The sequence below is a fragment of the Megalobrama amblycephala genome, unplaced genomic scaffold, assembly GCF_018812025.1.
Source record: "Megalobrama amblycephala isolate DHTTF-2021 unplaced genomic scaffold, ASM1881202v1 scaffold418, whole genome shotgun sequence".
Lineage (NCBI taxonomy): Eukaryota > Metazoa > Chordata > Actinopteri > Cypriniformes > Xenocyprididae > Megalobrama > Megalobrama amblycephala.
Window position 1 is genome coordinate 53,542 of NW_025953367.1, and position 14,866 is coordinate 68,407.

Here is a 14,866-nt window from a genome sequence, read left to right on the forward strand (position 1 = left end):
AGCTTCCTGAAGCAGTGTTTTGAAATCGGTCATCACTAAATAAGTCGTTATTTTGGGGTTTTTTTGGTGCACCAAAAATATTCTCGTCGCTTTATAATATTGATATTGAACCACTGTGCTCACATGAACTGATTTAAATATGTTTTTAGTACATTAATGGATCTTGAGAGAGGAAATGTCATTGCTGGCTATGGAGGCCTCACTGAGCCATCGGATTTCATCAAAAACATCTTAAACTGTTTTCAGAAGATTAACGAAGGTCTTACGGGTGTGAAACGACATGAGGGTGAGTAATTAATGACAGAATTTTCATTTTTGGGTGAACTAACCCTTTAAAATGCAGCACTTTCATTACCAAAAGAGGACGTTTTAGGAACGTCCCAAATGTTCTGTAAAGTTTCTGAATTTTCGTCACCTTTAGAGAACTTTAGGGAACGTTGCGGAAGGTCACGAGAACGTCGCCTTCTACGTGGGTCTCTAGTTTCTTCAGTCCCTGTTTGCTTTATGTATTTCTGGCTTCAGGCCGCATTACTAACGGAAGTGAAGGACGTTGTGTCATTTGAATATCAATTCTGATTGGTCAGTTTGGTGATGAGAGGAAGTTTATGCTGTCAGCCTCCTCTGGCATTTAAGTAATTAAAACTTATCTGGGCTTCAAAATATGTGCCTAAGTTCTGCACTTTATTAAAGAAATCATCTGTCTGATCTCCTGCTTGCCTCTAATGGACGTCACTGCTGTGCAGAAGCATTAATCACGTGACACAGTAATGAAAGATGTCCAGTAGGGGGCGACAGACAAAAGAGGACAAAGAGTTTCTCTTTCTGAGTGCAAAAACATCAACTAACCTTCACAAAAGGTGTGAAATATCCAACAGAACATCTCAATCCTGTTATCTAAACATCTTCATAGTGAATGTATTTAAATTAACTTAAAGAAAAAGATCATTATTTTTTTTTAATTAGGTTTAGTTCAGTGATGTTGTTCTCTTGTAGAGGGAGGGACACTGATATTTCCAGCACTGGTCATTAATAAACAGTGTTAACCACAGAAAGTCCTTCTCTGTAAAGCTAAAGTGCTTGAGTTAAAACAGTCAGTCATTTGGTTGCTGTTGATCTGATGAGCTTCAACACGGTAAGACAAACACATTCATACTTCAATAAAAACTGATGATTATTTCTATAGATGAAGCTCATATAACACATGATTCCTGACATGAGAAATATCTTCTGAACATCTAATGATCAGTTCATTTACACACACTGATGTTGAGCATTAATAATCTTCAGATGAGCAAAGATCTTACTAACACTAAGAGCTGTTTAGAGTGATGAACAGACACTGTTTATGAGTATATGAGTGATGATTTATGCTGTATTATAGATATATTTGATGCTGATGTTGGTCAGAATGGCTCCTGCTCTTCCTCTGATCTTTCTGCTCATGATTCACAGTGAGTCTCTGTTTCATTCATATTTTTAAATGTCATTTTATTTCCAAAGAACCCATAATGAGCAATAAATGAGTAGTTTTCTGTGGTATATTGATGTATTTCCTTTTGAAACAGGAAGTTTGGGTGAGGCGTGTCAGTGGGCTTGTTCATTTTATAAATATCCAATAGTTTTTCATTACATCAGTCTTGAACATGAATTAGTAATTTTGTACTGTCTAGTCAGTGTCAGGTGGTTTAGGGGAGGGACTTTCTCACTCATCAGAGCATTTGATTGGACAAACATCAGTGTATCACCAGATCATCAAAATTTTTGGCTCATTTTCTCAGAAGACAATGTGGAGATATTGTAGAGGTTTATATGTCAAAAAATGTTGTTTGCATATAGAAGATCTCAGCGCTGACAGACATTAATTTAAATCCACAAACTCCCATTTTTGATATCATTGATCTTTTTTTTTTTTTTTAAACCATCATTGAATGTTTTCTTAGTCCTAATTAACGTGTTTGATTATTTGATAATGCAGCATGTTCTTGATTTACTTCCTTCTTCTGTTTTCACTTGTCTTTGTTTGTTCATTTCTGCAACTTCCTTCATCTTTTATCACACTCAATATTCTGAGAAGATTAGTTTATACTATTTCCTGCAATGAGTGACTGTTTTCAAGAAGTATATATATATATATATATATATATATATATATATATATATATATATATATATAATTTAGTAGATGTTTTGATGGTCCAGTGTAACTGAAAATGAAAAAACAAACAAACATGAAAACTGCTTCACATTGTGCCTATCAACGTCACTACCTTTATCTGTTCTAAATTCACTGTAAATTTACCACGACTTCACAGGGATTATTGCTTTTTATAAACGTTAGTCCTTAAAAAAAATATATATATATATTTAAAAAAAAAAAAAAAATTGCAGGTGTATGTTTGTGAGTAATTTACATTGGCTTTGAACGCGGCTCAACCAATCAGAATCAAGGACTGGAACAACCCATTTTATGACAACATGTTCATCTTGATGAATTCTGTGTTTCAGGGGTTTCTAGTGCTGATTGGGGTGTGAGTTACAGTCCTTCACACATCTGTGCACTAAAGGACTCATCAGTGATAATGAACTGCACTTATACATACCCTACTGGACATCAGATTGAGAGAGTGTTCTGGAGCAAGACAAAAAACTATAAACTGGACACAGAAGAGTTTCCAGATCTGTCTGAGGACCCTGAATACAGTCAGAGGCTTCAGTATCTGGAAGATAAACAGCAGAACTGCACCATCAGACTGAGTCATGTGACACTGAAGGATTCACACATGTACTATTTCAGATTCACCACTGATAAAGACAAATGGATTGGTTATCCCGGAGTGACTCTTACTGTCACAGGTGACTTTCATGAGGTTTCTCTCTTCTTCTGTGCATTATGTTGAATAATAATCAGTGTATGACAGCAGCACTAGATATAATGTGTGTGTTGTGTTCAGATCTTCAGGTGGAGTCTCCTGAGAGAGTGACAGAGGGAGATTCAGTCCGTCTGACATGTAAAAGCAGCTGCACTCTGACTGACAGAGCAACATTCATCTGGTACAGAAACTCACAGCCATTAACTGAGAGAAGAGACAGAAACAATGAACTCCTGCTGCAGTCAGTCAGAAGAGAGGATGCAGGCAGATATAGCTGTGCTGTACACGGACACAATCACATCTCTCCTGCTGTTCAGATCAATGTCATGTGTGAGTATTTGGTCTTGTTTTGTTTTAGGACTTTTTCAGATATTTTCAAGTTTAAATAGCATTAGAGTCTATTTACACTAAGTGACAATAGCAGCATTTTCTTAGTGATATGATCTTTACAATAAGTGAAAATAGCAATAGATTGTGTTTACATAATGTAAAACTAGCAGTATTTTCTATGCAATAAATAGTTAGATACTATTTATACTTATAAATAGTGGATAGTATTTGAACCTCAGTATTGTTGTACATTACAGGATGCAAAAGTGTGTAAATGATTATATTTGGTTACACTTTATTTTGATGGTTCACTTTAGACATTCTACTAACTATAAGTAACTTTGCAACTACATTTCAACTTATTCTACTAACCCAAACATATAACCCTAAACTAAGAGTCTACTAATACTCTAATGAGAGTTAGTGGACATGACAAATAGCCTATGCCAACAAGATGGGCTTTTTCCACTCAGTATAAATAGACCCTATTTGATAGTGATATATACACAGTGATATTACGCAGTGTCTCTCACAAATGTCTCCATGGTTGCAAGGCATGCTTCCTGTGCAAGCAGGGGGCCACAGGCGGTGCGTAATATCATCAAAAAAACATAAATTGATAGTTTTTATTTTTTCAAAGATAGTGGCATGCCCAAAATTTGTCCACGAAGGTACAGTTAAAGGAAAACTCCACTTTTTTTGAAAATAGGCTCATTTTCCAGCTCCCCTAGAGTTAAACAGTTGAGTTTGACCGTTTTCGAATCCATTCAGCTGATTCAGCCGAACTCCGGGTCTGGCTTTACCACTTTTAGCATAGCTTAGCATAGTTCATTGAATCTGATGAGACCGTTAGCATCTCGCTCAAAAATGACTAAAGAGTTACTAATATCAATGCGTCTGCTGCACTCATGGTACGGCAGCAAAGTTCCTTGATTATTACGCTGAAATGAGAATATAGTTCCTAGCCATATCGGCCTAGAAAATCACAACTTTTCATTTTCCGTCGGTCTTAGTACACGATGTAACTACAGAAGAGTCAAGTTTTAAATAGGAAAAATATCGAAATTCTTTAGACCATTAGCATCTCGCTCAAAAATGACAAATCAGATTCAATGAACTATGCTAAGCTATGCTAAAAGTGGTAAAACTCAACTGTTTAACTCTAGGGGAGCTGGAAAATGAGCGTATTTTCAAAGAAAGTGGAGTGTTCCTTTAAGGGCTGCTATACGAAGGCTGCTTGAGAGTTAAATATTTCTCCTGTAGATCCTCTTGTGAATCCTGTGATCTCCATCACAGATCATAAATTATTGGAGCATGATTAATAAGTCTGTGAAACCTTAATATACTTTGATTGTTAGTGTTTTTGTCTTTTTCTGTGTTAGACCCTCCAAAGAATGTCTCAGTGTCCATCAGTCCATCTGGTGAAATAGTGTCAGGAGATTCAGTGACTCTGATCTGCAGCAGTGATTCAAACCCTCCTGCAGAAATCAGCTGGTTTAAAGGAGGAACGTTTGTAGGATCTGGAAGAATCTACAGCATCTCAAAGATCAGCTCTGATGACAGTGGAGAATACAAGTGCAGATCCATCAATGAACATGGAGAAAAATACTCTGATGCTGTGACTTTAAACATCATGTGTGAGTTAAAAATGGTTCAGTAACTGTAGTAACCATCAAATTAATAGATTAACAAATCGCAAAACATTAATTTACATTTTGTTTTAGACCCACCCAGGAACGTCTCCATCATTCAGTCTGGTCAGATTTGGGCAGGAGATTCAGTGACTCTGATCTGCAGCAGTGATTCAAACCCTCCTGCAGAAATCAGCTGGTTTAAGGAGAATGAAAGCTCAGCTGTTGGATCTGGACAGAGTTTCAGTGCACTACAGAGTGGACGCTTCTACTGTCAGGCTCACAATCAACATGGATCTCAGAGATCAGACGCTGTAACTGTCACAGGTGAAGCTTTTATTAACACACTCCTGTATCTTCACATCATTCATCAGTTTGGAGAGTTAATCATGATGATCTTCCTCTTTCAGTTCATCATGGTGCTGGTAGGAATGTGATTGTGATCGCAGCGACATCTGGAGGATTATTCTTCATCATCATCATCATCACAATCATCATTATAATGTGAGATCAATAACAAAAAACCCTGCAGTGATTGTATAAGTTCACTTTTGGTCTAATAATGGCTCAGTTGTCTTTTTAATTATTTAGTAATCTTTAAAATCATATTTTCTCTTAATTTAATAGAGTCCATATTCTGTTAATGTCTGTCATTATAACAGGAGGAAACGAAGGGATGGTCAAACTGAAGATCTCACAGTGAAACAGGTAAATCATCTCAACATGATTCACATCAGCTGTTGTCTGTTTCAGACTGTAACTGTACAGACCGACGGGATTCAAACCTTCTCAGTCACAATCCAGTCAGTAACCAGTTTGTACTATAATATAAAAATAAAAAAAACAAACCTGATTTTATTGGACAGTTGTGAGTGGGAGTTTTAGTCAATTTATCCAATCTGGTTGAGTTTTTAGGTTAGGTTAGGTTAACTTTATTAGTACCCGCAGGTAAATTTGTTTTGCAGCATATGAGTACAAAGGCATCAATATCACAAAGACAAAAAAAAAAAAAAAAAAAAAAAAACGAGAACAAATAAACAGTTACATGATACATGTGTACAAGGCTCCATCACTCAAGACTTATAATATATACATAAAACCTGTACCTTCATATACAAATGCACATCCCTGCATATATGTATATATATATACCTGTGCCTATATAAACATACATACCCGGATAAAAACCCTATTTATTATTTAACACTGTTAAAACAGCAGGAATGAAGCTGCTTTTATACCACTTTGTTTTACATCTTGGGACTAAAAACCTCCTTCCAGAGGGAAGAAGCTGAAACTCACAGTGCAAAGGGTGGGAATCATCATTTAAAATAATGGTAGCCATCCTCTGTAACTGTCTAGTATACAGGGATGCTGGATACAACTCACCAACTAACCGACTAGACCATTTAACGATCTGGTTTAAGGAATTTCTTGCTTTTAAGGATGTATGACCAAACCATGCCACCAAGGAAAAAGACAAAACTGACTCAATAAAAGCATGATAAAACATGGTCATTATCGTTCGGTCAATATGAAAGTGTGCTAATTTCCTTAGACAATATAAACGCTGGTGGCCCTTTTTACACACAGCTGCACAGTTAGCTTCAAAGTTCAACTTTGCATCAATAATGGTCCCAAGGTATTTATAAGATTGCACAGTCTCAATAGTCTGACCTCTAATTAAAGTAACTTCTTTCATGTGACTGTTCCTCCTAAAATCGATGAGCATATCTTTAGTTTTTGATATATTAAGCTGGAGGTAAGATTCCTCACACCAGTGTACAAAATCATCAATAACTGGGCCATGACTGATCTCGTTCTCTTGAAGCAAACTAACAATAACAGAATCATCTGCATATTTTATAATGGTTCTATTGTCATAACTACTCTGACACATATTTACAGAATAAATAACAACGGTGACAACACACCCTGTAGATGAGTTTTTCCGGTCAGACAAAAAACCATTGACTCTCACTCTTTGTGTCCTATTGGTTAAAAAGTCAAGAATCCAACCCACCAAACTGTTCTAAGAGCCTTCTGGTTAAATGTGGGGTTGGATTGTATTAAAGGCAGAAGAAAAGTCCACGAATAAAAGTCTGGCATGTGTTCCATTTCCATCCAAGTGTCTAAAAAGCAAATTAAGCAGTGTTACTGTAGCATCCTCCACTCCTCTATGAGGTCTATACGCAAACTGTAAGGGATCCAGGGCATGTTCAGTTTGCCTCAAGATCTCGGACCTAACCAGTTTCTCAAAAATCTTCATTAAAACTGAGGTCAAAGCGACCGGCCTGAAATCATTAATAGTTTTAGGACCACTACATTTTGGAACAGGGACAACCACAGCATCTTTCCAGAGGTTAGGAACATGTTGTGTCTGTAAAGACTTGTTAAATAACCCATGAAATACAGGACTTAAGGCTTTTGAACATGATTTAAGTAACCGGCCACAGATATTATCAGGACCAGGGCTTTTGTTAACATGTACTGAATTAAAAGCCTTCACAACATCCTGAAGGTCAATATTGAAATGCTGATCATCCCTAAGCTTTAAAATCAATTCCTGAATCTCTTTGCTAAAATCAAAATGATCAAAACGACAATAAAAACTATTAAGAGCATTTGCAAATTCAATATCGTCTATCATAACATAAGTGCTACTATTGGAATTGTGAAGGCCTGCTATACTTTTCATACTCGCCCAAGCTGACCTCGAATTGTTTGCAGCCATCTTGTTCTCCAATTCTACTTTATAATTTTGTTTAGCTTTTAAAATTTCAATCTTCAACTCTCTTGTAACCATATGCAAATCAGAGGCTGTACCCTGTTTAAAAACAAGCTTTTTCTTTTGTAAGCAAGATTTAACAGATTTAGTAACCCATGGTTTGTTGTTAGGATATACTTTAACACGTTTACAGCAAAATCCCCAGTGTTAAATGAACACCCAAAGTGTACATATGACTCCATCTTACCGGGTGTTAAAAAGTAACACTGAAGCAGTGTTAAAGTTAATGAGATAATTGATTGATGATTGAGTGATGATTGACAATTAGTGGAGACACCTGATGATAATAAGCAGAATCACTGAAGAAACAACAAGAGAAAAAGAGAGAGACACAACAACTACAACTGACTTCCAGCCATTAAACACTATTACACTTATTATTAACCAGTTTGATTTGATTTCTGTCATACATCAACAAAAGTTCTTATTGAGAATGAACAGATGTTTAGATGTTAATGTTTTAATGAAAGTTTAGTTTGAAGTCACCATGATGGTGAAAAGCATTTCCTTTAGCTGGGCTCTTGACTCTATTTATTCACATTAATTTATTTCTGGCTGTTCCAACTTTGTGTTTGTAAAGCACATTTGTTATGGTCAGAGAAACTATGATCTGAGCTGTGTTTCCCAAAAGTGCTGTGAGCCAAAGTTGATCAATTTAGGTTTACAATGCTTTGGGAATCACAGTCATAATGGTTGTGTTTTCTCATTGTGAAACGGCCAGATTCATTGGTGACATCCAGTATTAACTGCTGATAAAGATAAGTTATTTCTTTACAGTAAATCTGTTGAGATCCAGAAGAGCTTTTATAATCTGAAGGTTTTTTTTAAACACACAGAGACATCAAGAATCAGCATATGACCCTCAACAATGGTGACAATCAAACAAAGTGCTTCATGTTGCAGTGCATGATGGGAGCCACCAATCAAAACTCATCCATGGCTCCCATCATGCATTGCTGCATGAATAAATTATGCAGCTGAATTGTCCTGTAATTTTCATAGATTGTTCATGTTTGCTTTTATTTTTCTGTTGTTTTGTTGTGACAGTAGCTTGTTTTGTGATGTTCAGAGTTGATCTGTTTGTCAGTATTTTGTATTTATTTATCGTCACCGTTCTTGAGAATCAGATGCTGATTCTTGATGTCTGTGTGTGTTTAAACTCTGAAGCTTCAGTGTATAATGTATTATTCTTAAAAAAAAAGAAAGGTCTTCCTGCTGTTTGATATCAAGCTGTAAAATCACAGGACTACAATCATTAATACTAAAGCTACACATCAAGCACACAGTCAGAGATTTAGACTCTAAAAGACAACAGGCATAATTTGATGTTCATAAAATTATATTGTGATCAGATCCTTTTTCTCTGACTATAACAAATGTGCTTTACAAACACAAAGTCAGAGCAGTCAGAGAAAAATTAATAATAAAAGGTAAAGAGTCAAGAGCCCAACTAAAGCAAACGCTGACCTCTTTCATGGTGACTTGAAATGAAACATTCCATAAAACATTAATTAACACCTTTTTTCTCTCTTTCCTTCAATGATTCTGCTTATTATCATCAGGTGTCTCCACTAACTGTCAATCACAACTCAATCATCAATCAATTATCTCATTAACTTTAACACTGCTTCAGTGTTACTTTTTAACTCCCGGTAAGATGGAGTCATATGTACACTTTGGGTGTTAATTTAACACTGGGGATTTTGCTGTGCAGGGAATAATCATATCCCTGCAGAAGGCAACATATGAACATGTTACATCAACCAATGAATCCAAATCATCGCCACAAGACAGAGTAAAAATGTCCCAATCAGTACAGCTGTAACATTCCTGCAAGCAAGACACAGATTCTTCTGACCATACTCTTATGTCTTTGATATTTGTTTTCTCTCTCTTTAAAACAGTCTTGTATATGGGCAGTAGATAAACACAGTTATGATCAGCAGAACCCAAAGGGGGAAGCGGGAGAGATTTATAAGCATCTTTAACTGACCCATAACAGAGATCTAATGTCTTACCCAGGTGACATATTGATGGAATGTTGTGAGTGTCTGTTTGAGAGAAACATGGTTAAAGTCACCCAGAATAAAATTAGGTGCATCCGGTGAGATCGACTGCAGCCTCTGCACTACATCAAAGATGGTGTTTGAGGCAGAAACGGAGTCTGCCTTCGGATGAATGTACACCGTCGTTATAAACATTTGGGGAAATTCGCAGGGTAGATAAAAAGGACGCAACGATACTGATATAAGTTCCACATCTTGCGTCCATATGCGCTCTCTGACAGTCACAGAGGAACAGTATCGTTTGTTAACATATATACACACCCTGCCTCCTTTTTAATGATAATTAAGGGTTTTGTACAAGACACATGTCTGCCACGACACTGACCAATCAGAGATGGCTTCATTCACGTACAATCATTTATCACTGATTTGTTTTATGTGGTCAAAAACATGGTCTAATCTGTCCTGTAGCTTGAATTTGAAGCCATGAAGAGCGTACGGCGTCCCATGAAAAGACCTTTATTTTGAACATTGTCAGGGATCTTTTTTCCTGTAATTTTTAGTGTTTCTGTAAAAACGTGTATATTCCTAAATTCATCATTGACCATATTTGTAATATTATATATTTATTATTGTGATATTTTGTGATGTGTGTCCTTCTGTCTCTCCTGTAGATCTCTGATCCCAATGAAGACACATATACAGCTCTTGAGCTCAAGTCCACGACCTATGACCTGTACGACACACTCACAGTAAGTGAGACGTCACAGTCAGATGATCCATCACAGACGATCACATGACCGATCTCTCTCTCTTTCACACAGACGGTTCATCCCAGAGCTCCTGAAGACTCCTGCAGGACTCTTGATCCTCAGAGCTTTTCTAAACATGAGAATCCATCAGTGAGTGTCTGAACCTGCAGCTCTTCTCAATATCATCCATCAAACTCTCTTCAGCTCTAGTGTGATTGATTTGTGGATCTTGTGAAAGGTTTATAATGTTGTTGATGAACTTCAGATCAACAGGAAGATGCTGCAGTAAGAGGCGGAGCATGAAGGAACCAATCCTGAGCTCTGTGGGCGGAGCCACATATGATTGACAGGGATCATCAGTGATGAGTCACTAAAGATGTTTATTTCTGTATAGTTGAAGAAACATGATGAAACATGATGAAAGTAAAAAAGCTGGTGAATTGTCATTGTGTAAAAAAATTCAAATTAAGGGGCCGTTTACACGACTAAACTTTTTATGAGTTTTGGCTGTTCATTTACACCACAATGACATTTTGGGGTACTGAAAACTCAAACTTTTGAAGAAAAGGGGTTTCAAAGTGCAAGTTTTTGAAAACAATACTGTTATCATATTTGTGTAAAATACAAAAACAGGAATTTGTTAAAAAGGTGACGTCATGCACGTGTGTTACATGTTCAGTCTATAGGAGCGTAATGTTTCTTTACAAAGTGACATCGCCACCTACTGGCCATGTTTTAGATGGATTTAACTCAATTAAAGTAGTCACATGACCCTGATCTCAACTGGTTGCTTACTGATGCTTTGCTGGACCTAAACCAGCCAGCCACTGTCTGAATATATATTGGTTTGACTGTATATAAATCATAGCCTATATAATCATAATCATAATCATAATTTTTAATCGTTTTCACGGATCCATGTAAACAGGAATCATTTTAATAACATAGTTTTCTTTATGCAAAAAAAAAGAAAAAAAAAAAGAAAAACGTTTCAGTTTTTAAGACACATCGTTGTCGTGTAACCGTACCCTGAGTCAGAGATGTTCAGTGGTGGATACTAGATGTCTTCACGGGTCGATTTGGATCTGAAAACCAGAGATCTGACCAGAGACTCGAGAGGATTCGGGTCCAAAACTTTGACGAGGGCCTCGGATACGGTTCGGGTCTGATATAGTAGCTTCAGGTCTTGGGTAATTTAAAACAAATGGACCCAAAGAAGACCTGAATTATTTTAAAATATGCCATAACCATGTCAGGTGTTTAACAATATTTTATTATTTAAGACAAATACATATTAAATCATTCTAGGACAACATTATTATCCCTGTTTTTCTGTCAATATGTGCTTCTTTGATTTCGCCAGGCAGCTCAGTCTGGAAACTCATACATTCATTTCTACTGCTTCTGTTACACTTTTGCGGGAACCAATCACAGACTGGCTTATCCAGCTTGCTCGCTATTGGCGGGTATAACACGATGACGAAGCGACGGGAAGCACGACCATCAATCCAATTCATTTTAACCTCTCGACGATGCTGAATGACTTCTTTAGTTTAGCAAACAAATCGCTCGAGTGGGTGTAAATATCACTCACTTTCATGTTTTTTTTGCAATGACTGGGCACTTAATCTGGACCAAATGTACACTAACAAGAAGCGACACTCAATAGAACGATCCATTGCAAAGACTGTTGGACTCTGGCGTACTGTGTTATTGTTATTATATGACAATGATGACAATTGTTATTGTTATTTCAAGCATTTAATAATAATAATAATAATAATAATAATAAAAAAAATCACAATCATTTATCTTCAAGTGTTGTTTTATCCTGTTGTTCAAACTCCTTTATATGTTTGTATTATATTCTCACCACTGGTGTCAAGGAAGTTGTCTAATACGTTCCCAGAACGTTCAGAGACGGTCACGATGTGGAGTTCTTTTAAGGTTTGGGGAACGTTATTTGGTGGACCTTCAGGGAACATTCAGGACATTCTGGGAATGTTTAGGGGACTATTACTATACCCAGATAGCAACTTTGTGTCGGCCCAAATCCGGCCCACATCTGGCACATGCGGAATGATGATCTGGCCCACATGTGGCAGGAATGATGGCACTTGGGCGGACCGCTCCTGTTTGCCAGATCTGGACCACAAGCAGGCCATAGAAATGCCAAATGTCAGCCAAGAGCAAAGAACTGGACCTTATCTGATCCACAAAATATTTATATATTATTTATAGAGTCATCTCAGCATTAACAAGCCTGTTATCAAGCAGAATCACTGAAGGAAAGAAGAAAAAAAGAGATGAGCAGAAACACAAGAACTACAACTGACTTCAGTCACAGCCTTAGAGGAAATCAACTGAAGATAAAAGACATTAAATCTCTGAAGATCTGATTAAACAACTCCACAAACAGCATTACCAGCTTCACTTATTACTAACCAGACTGACTTTATTTCTGTCACGTCTGCAGAAGCTCTTATTGAGAATTAACAGAAGTTTAACTCTCATGTTTGTTTCATTTCAGGTTACCATGATGGTGATTGATGTTTCCATTAGTTGGCCTCTTAACTTTTAACATATATTTTTGTTTTCTCTGGTTGCTGTGGTAGTGTTTTTATCAAACACATTAGCAGTAGCAAAGAAAACTGAAGCATGACCATATGATTATTGTTAACTATTTGTAATCATCATATAGCCTGTGAACAACACTGTGTCCAACAATTAGCTATCAAATACCCTGCTTCACTGAAATCATAATAATTGAATATAAATGTTACTGCAAAATTAAATCCAGATGTTTTGCAGAAATAAGTTAGAAGATGAAAATAAATAATAACACAAGAAGGAACACTATGTTGACAAACACAGATATCAGTAATCAGCATATGAATCTCAATGATGGTGACAATAAACAAAATATTTAGACAATCAGATCAGCTGCATAATGCTCTGATGCATTCTGGGAGTTTTGTACTATAGTACCCAGCATGCATTGCGGCTACATGATGCTTTTGATTGTCACCATAGTTGAGATTCATGTGCTGATTCTTGATGTCTTAGTGTGTCATCTCAAAGCACCTTTTTTTTTTAAAAAAATAATAATTTCTGCAATACAGCTCAAGATCTTTTTCATCTAAACAACATCATTTATTAGAAAAATCATCAACGGCTAACAGCCAACACCTGATCTCATTTTTAATTTTTATTGCTGCTGCTAATGTGTTTGGTAAACGCACTATCACAGCAGTCAGAAAAGACAGTTATATATGTATAAAGTTAAAGAGGCCAACTAATGGAAATATCAATCACCATCATGGTAACCTCAAATGTAACAAACGAGTTAAACCTGTTAATTCTCAATAAGAGCTTCTGTAGACGTGTGACAGAAATAAAGTCAGTCTGGTTAGTAATAAGTGAAGCTGGTAATGCTGTTTGTGGAGTTGTTTAATCAGATCTTCAGAGATTTCATGTCTTTTATCTTCAGTTGATTTCCTCTAAGGCTGTGACTGAAGTCAGTTGTAGTTCTTGTGTTTCTGTTCATCTCTTTTTTTCTTCTTTCCTTCAGTGATTCTGCTTGAAAACAGGCTTGTTAATGTTGAAATGACTCTATAAATAATACATAAGATTTTGTGGATCAGATAAGGTCCAGTTCTTTGCTCTTGGCTGACATTTGGCATTTTTGTGGCCTGCTTGTGGTCCAGATCTGGCAAACAGGAGCGGTCCGCCCAAGTGCCATCATTCCTGCCACATGTGGGCCAGATCATCATTGTGCATGTGCCAGATGTGGGCCGGATTTGGGCCGACACAGTGTTGCTATCTGGGTAGGACATTCTGATAACTTCCCAAATGTCCTCTCTGTAACGTTCTTTTTTGACCATAAAATAAACAAAATAGAACGTCCCTCTAAAGCAGAGGTGGAAAGTCCAGGGGTCAGAAAGTAAAAGTCCTGCCATATTTTTATTCTACCCACTGAAGCATTAATGAGATAAATAAGTGTTTAATTGAGTGATGATTGAGCATTATTGAAGACACCTGATGATAACAAGCAGAATCACCAACGGAGAAAATCACAATTTTTAAGTTACCATCATCGAGGTCAGGGTTTGTTTTAGTTGGGCTCTTGACCCTTGATATTTTAATATTAGATTTTGTTTGGGCTGTTGAAACAGTTAGTCAAGCAAAGAGAAAAGCTGATCAGGTGTTGTTGGTTGTGTTTTTACATAATCATTATCTGAGTCACTGAACTCATTTAGAGCCCAATCTCTGAGTTAGGTTTACATTATTGATTATAGCAGCACTGTGATCCTACAGCAGAAGATCAGCTTTATCAATACAATTCAAAGGATTTATCAAAAGTTGTAAAAATGGCTCTCATTTAGACACACAGACATCAAGAATCAGTCTGTGAATCTCAACAGTGGTGACCGTCAAAAAGAATGTTGGAATGCATTCTGGGAGCCACCAATCAAAATTCATCCACGGC

General features: G+C 36.7%; 1 protein-coding gene across 1 annotated transcript; it reads left to right on the forward strand.

The window, feature by feature from the left end:
• Nucleotides 1–1,087: 1,087 nt before the first annotated feature.
• Nucleotides 1,088–12,154, forward strand: LOC125261497 (B-cell receptor CD22-like). Its single transcript, XM_048180053.1, has 11 exons — nucleotides 1,088–1,132; nucleotides 1,382–1,451; nucleotides 2,506–2,853; nucleotides 2,952–3,200; nucleotides 4,583–4,837; nucleotides 4,925–5,158; nucleotides 5,242–5,335; nucleotides 5,494–5,539; nucleotides 10,300–10,377; nucleotides 10,450–10,527; nucleotides 10,643–12,154. Exons 1-11 carry the CDS (start codon nucleotides 1,118–1,120, stop codon nucleotides 10,664–10,666), a joined length of 1,491 nt encoding a protein of 496 aa, XP_048036010.1. The 5' UTR covers nucleotides 1,088–1,117; the 3' UTR covers nucleotides 10,667–12,154.
• Nucleotides 12,155–14,866: the final 2,712 nt, after the last annotated feature.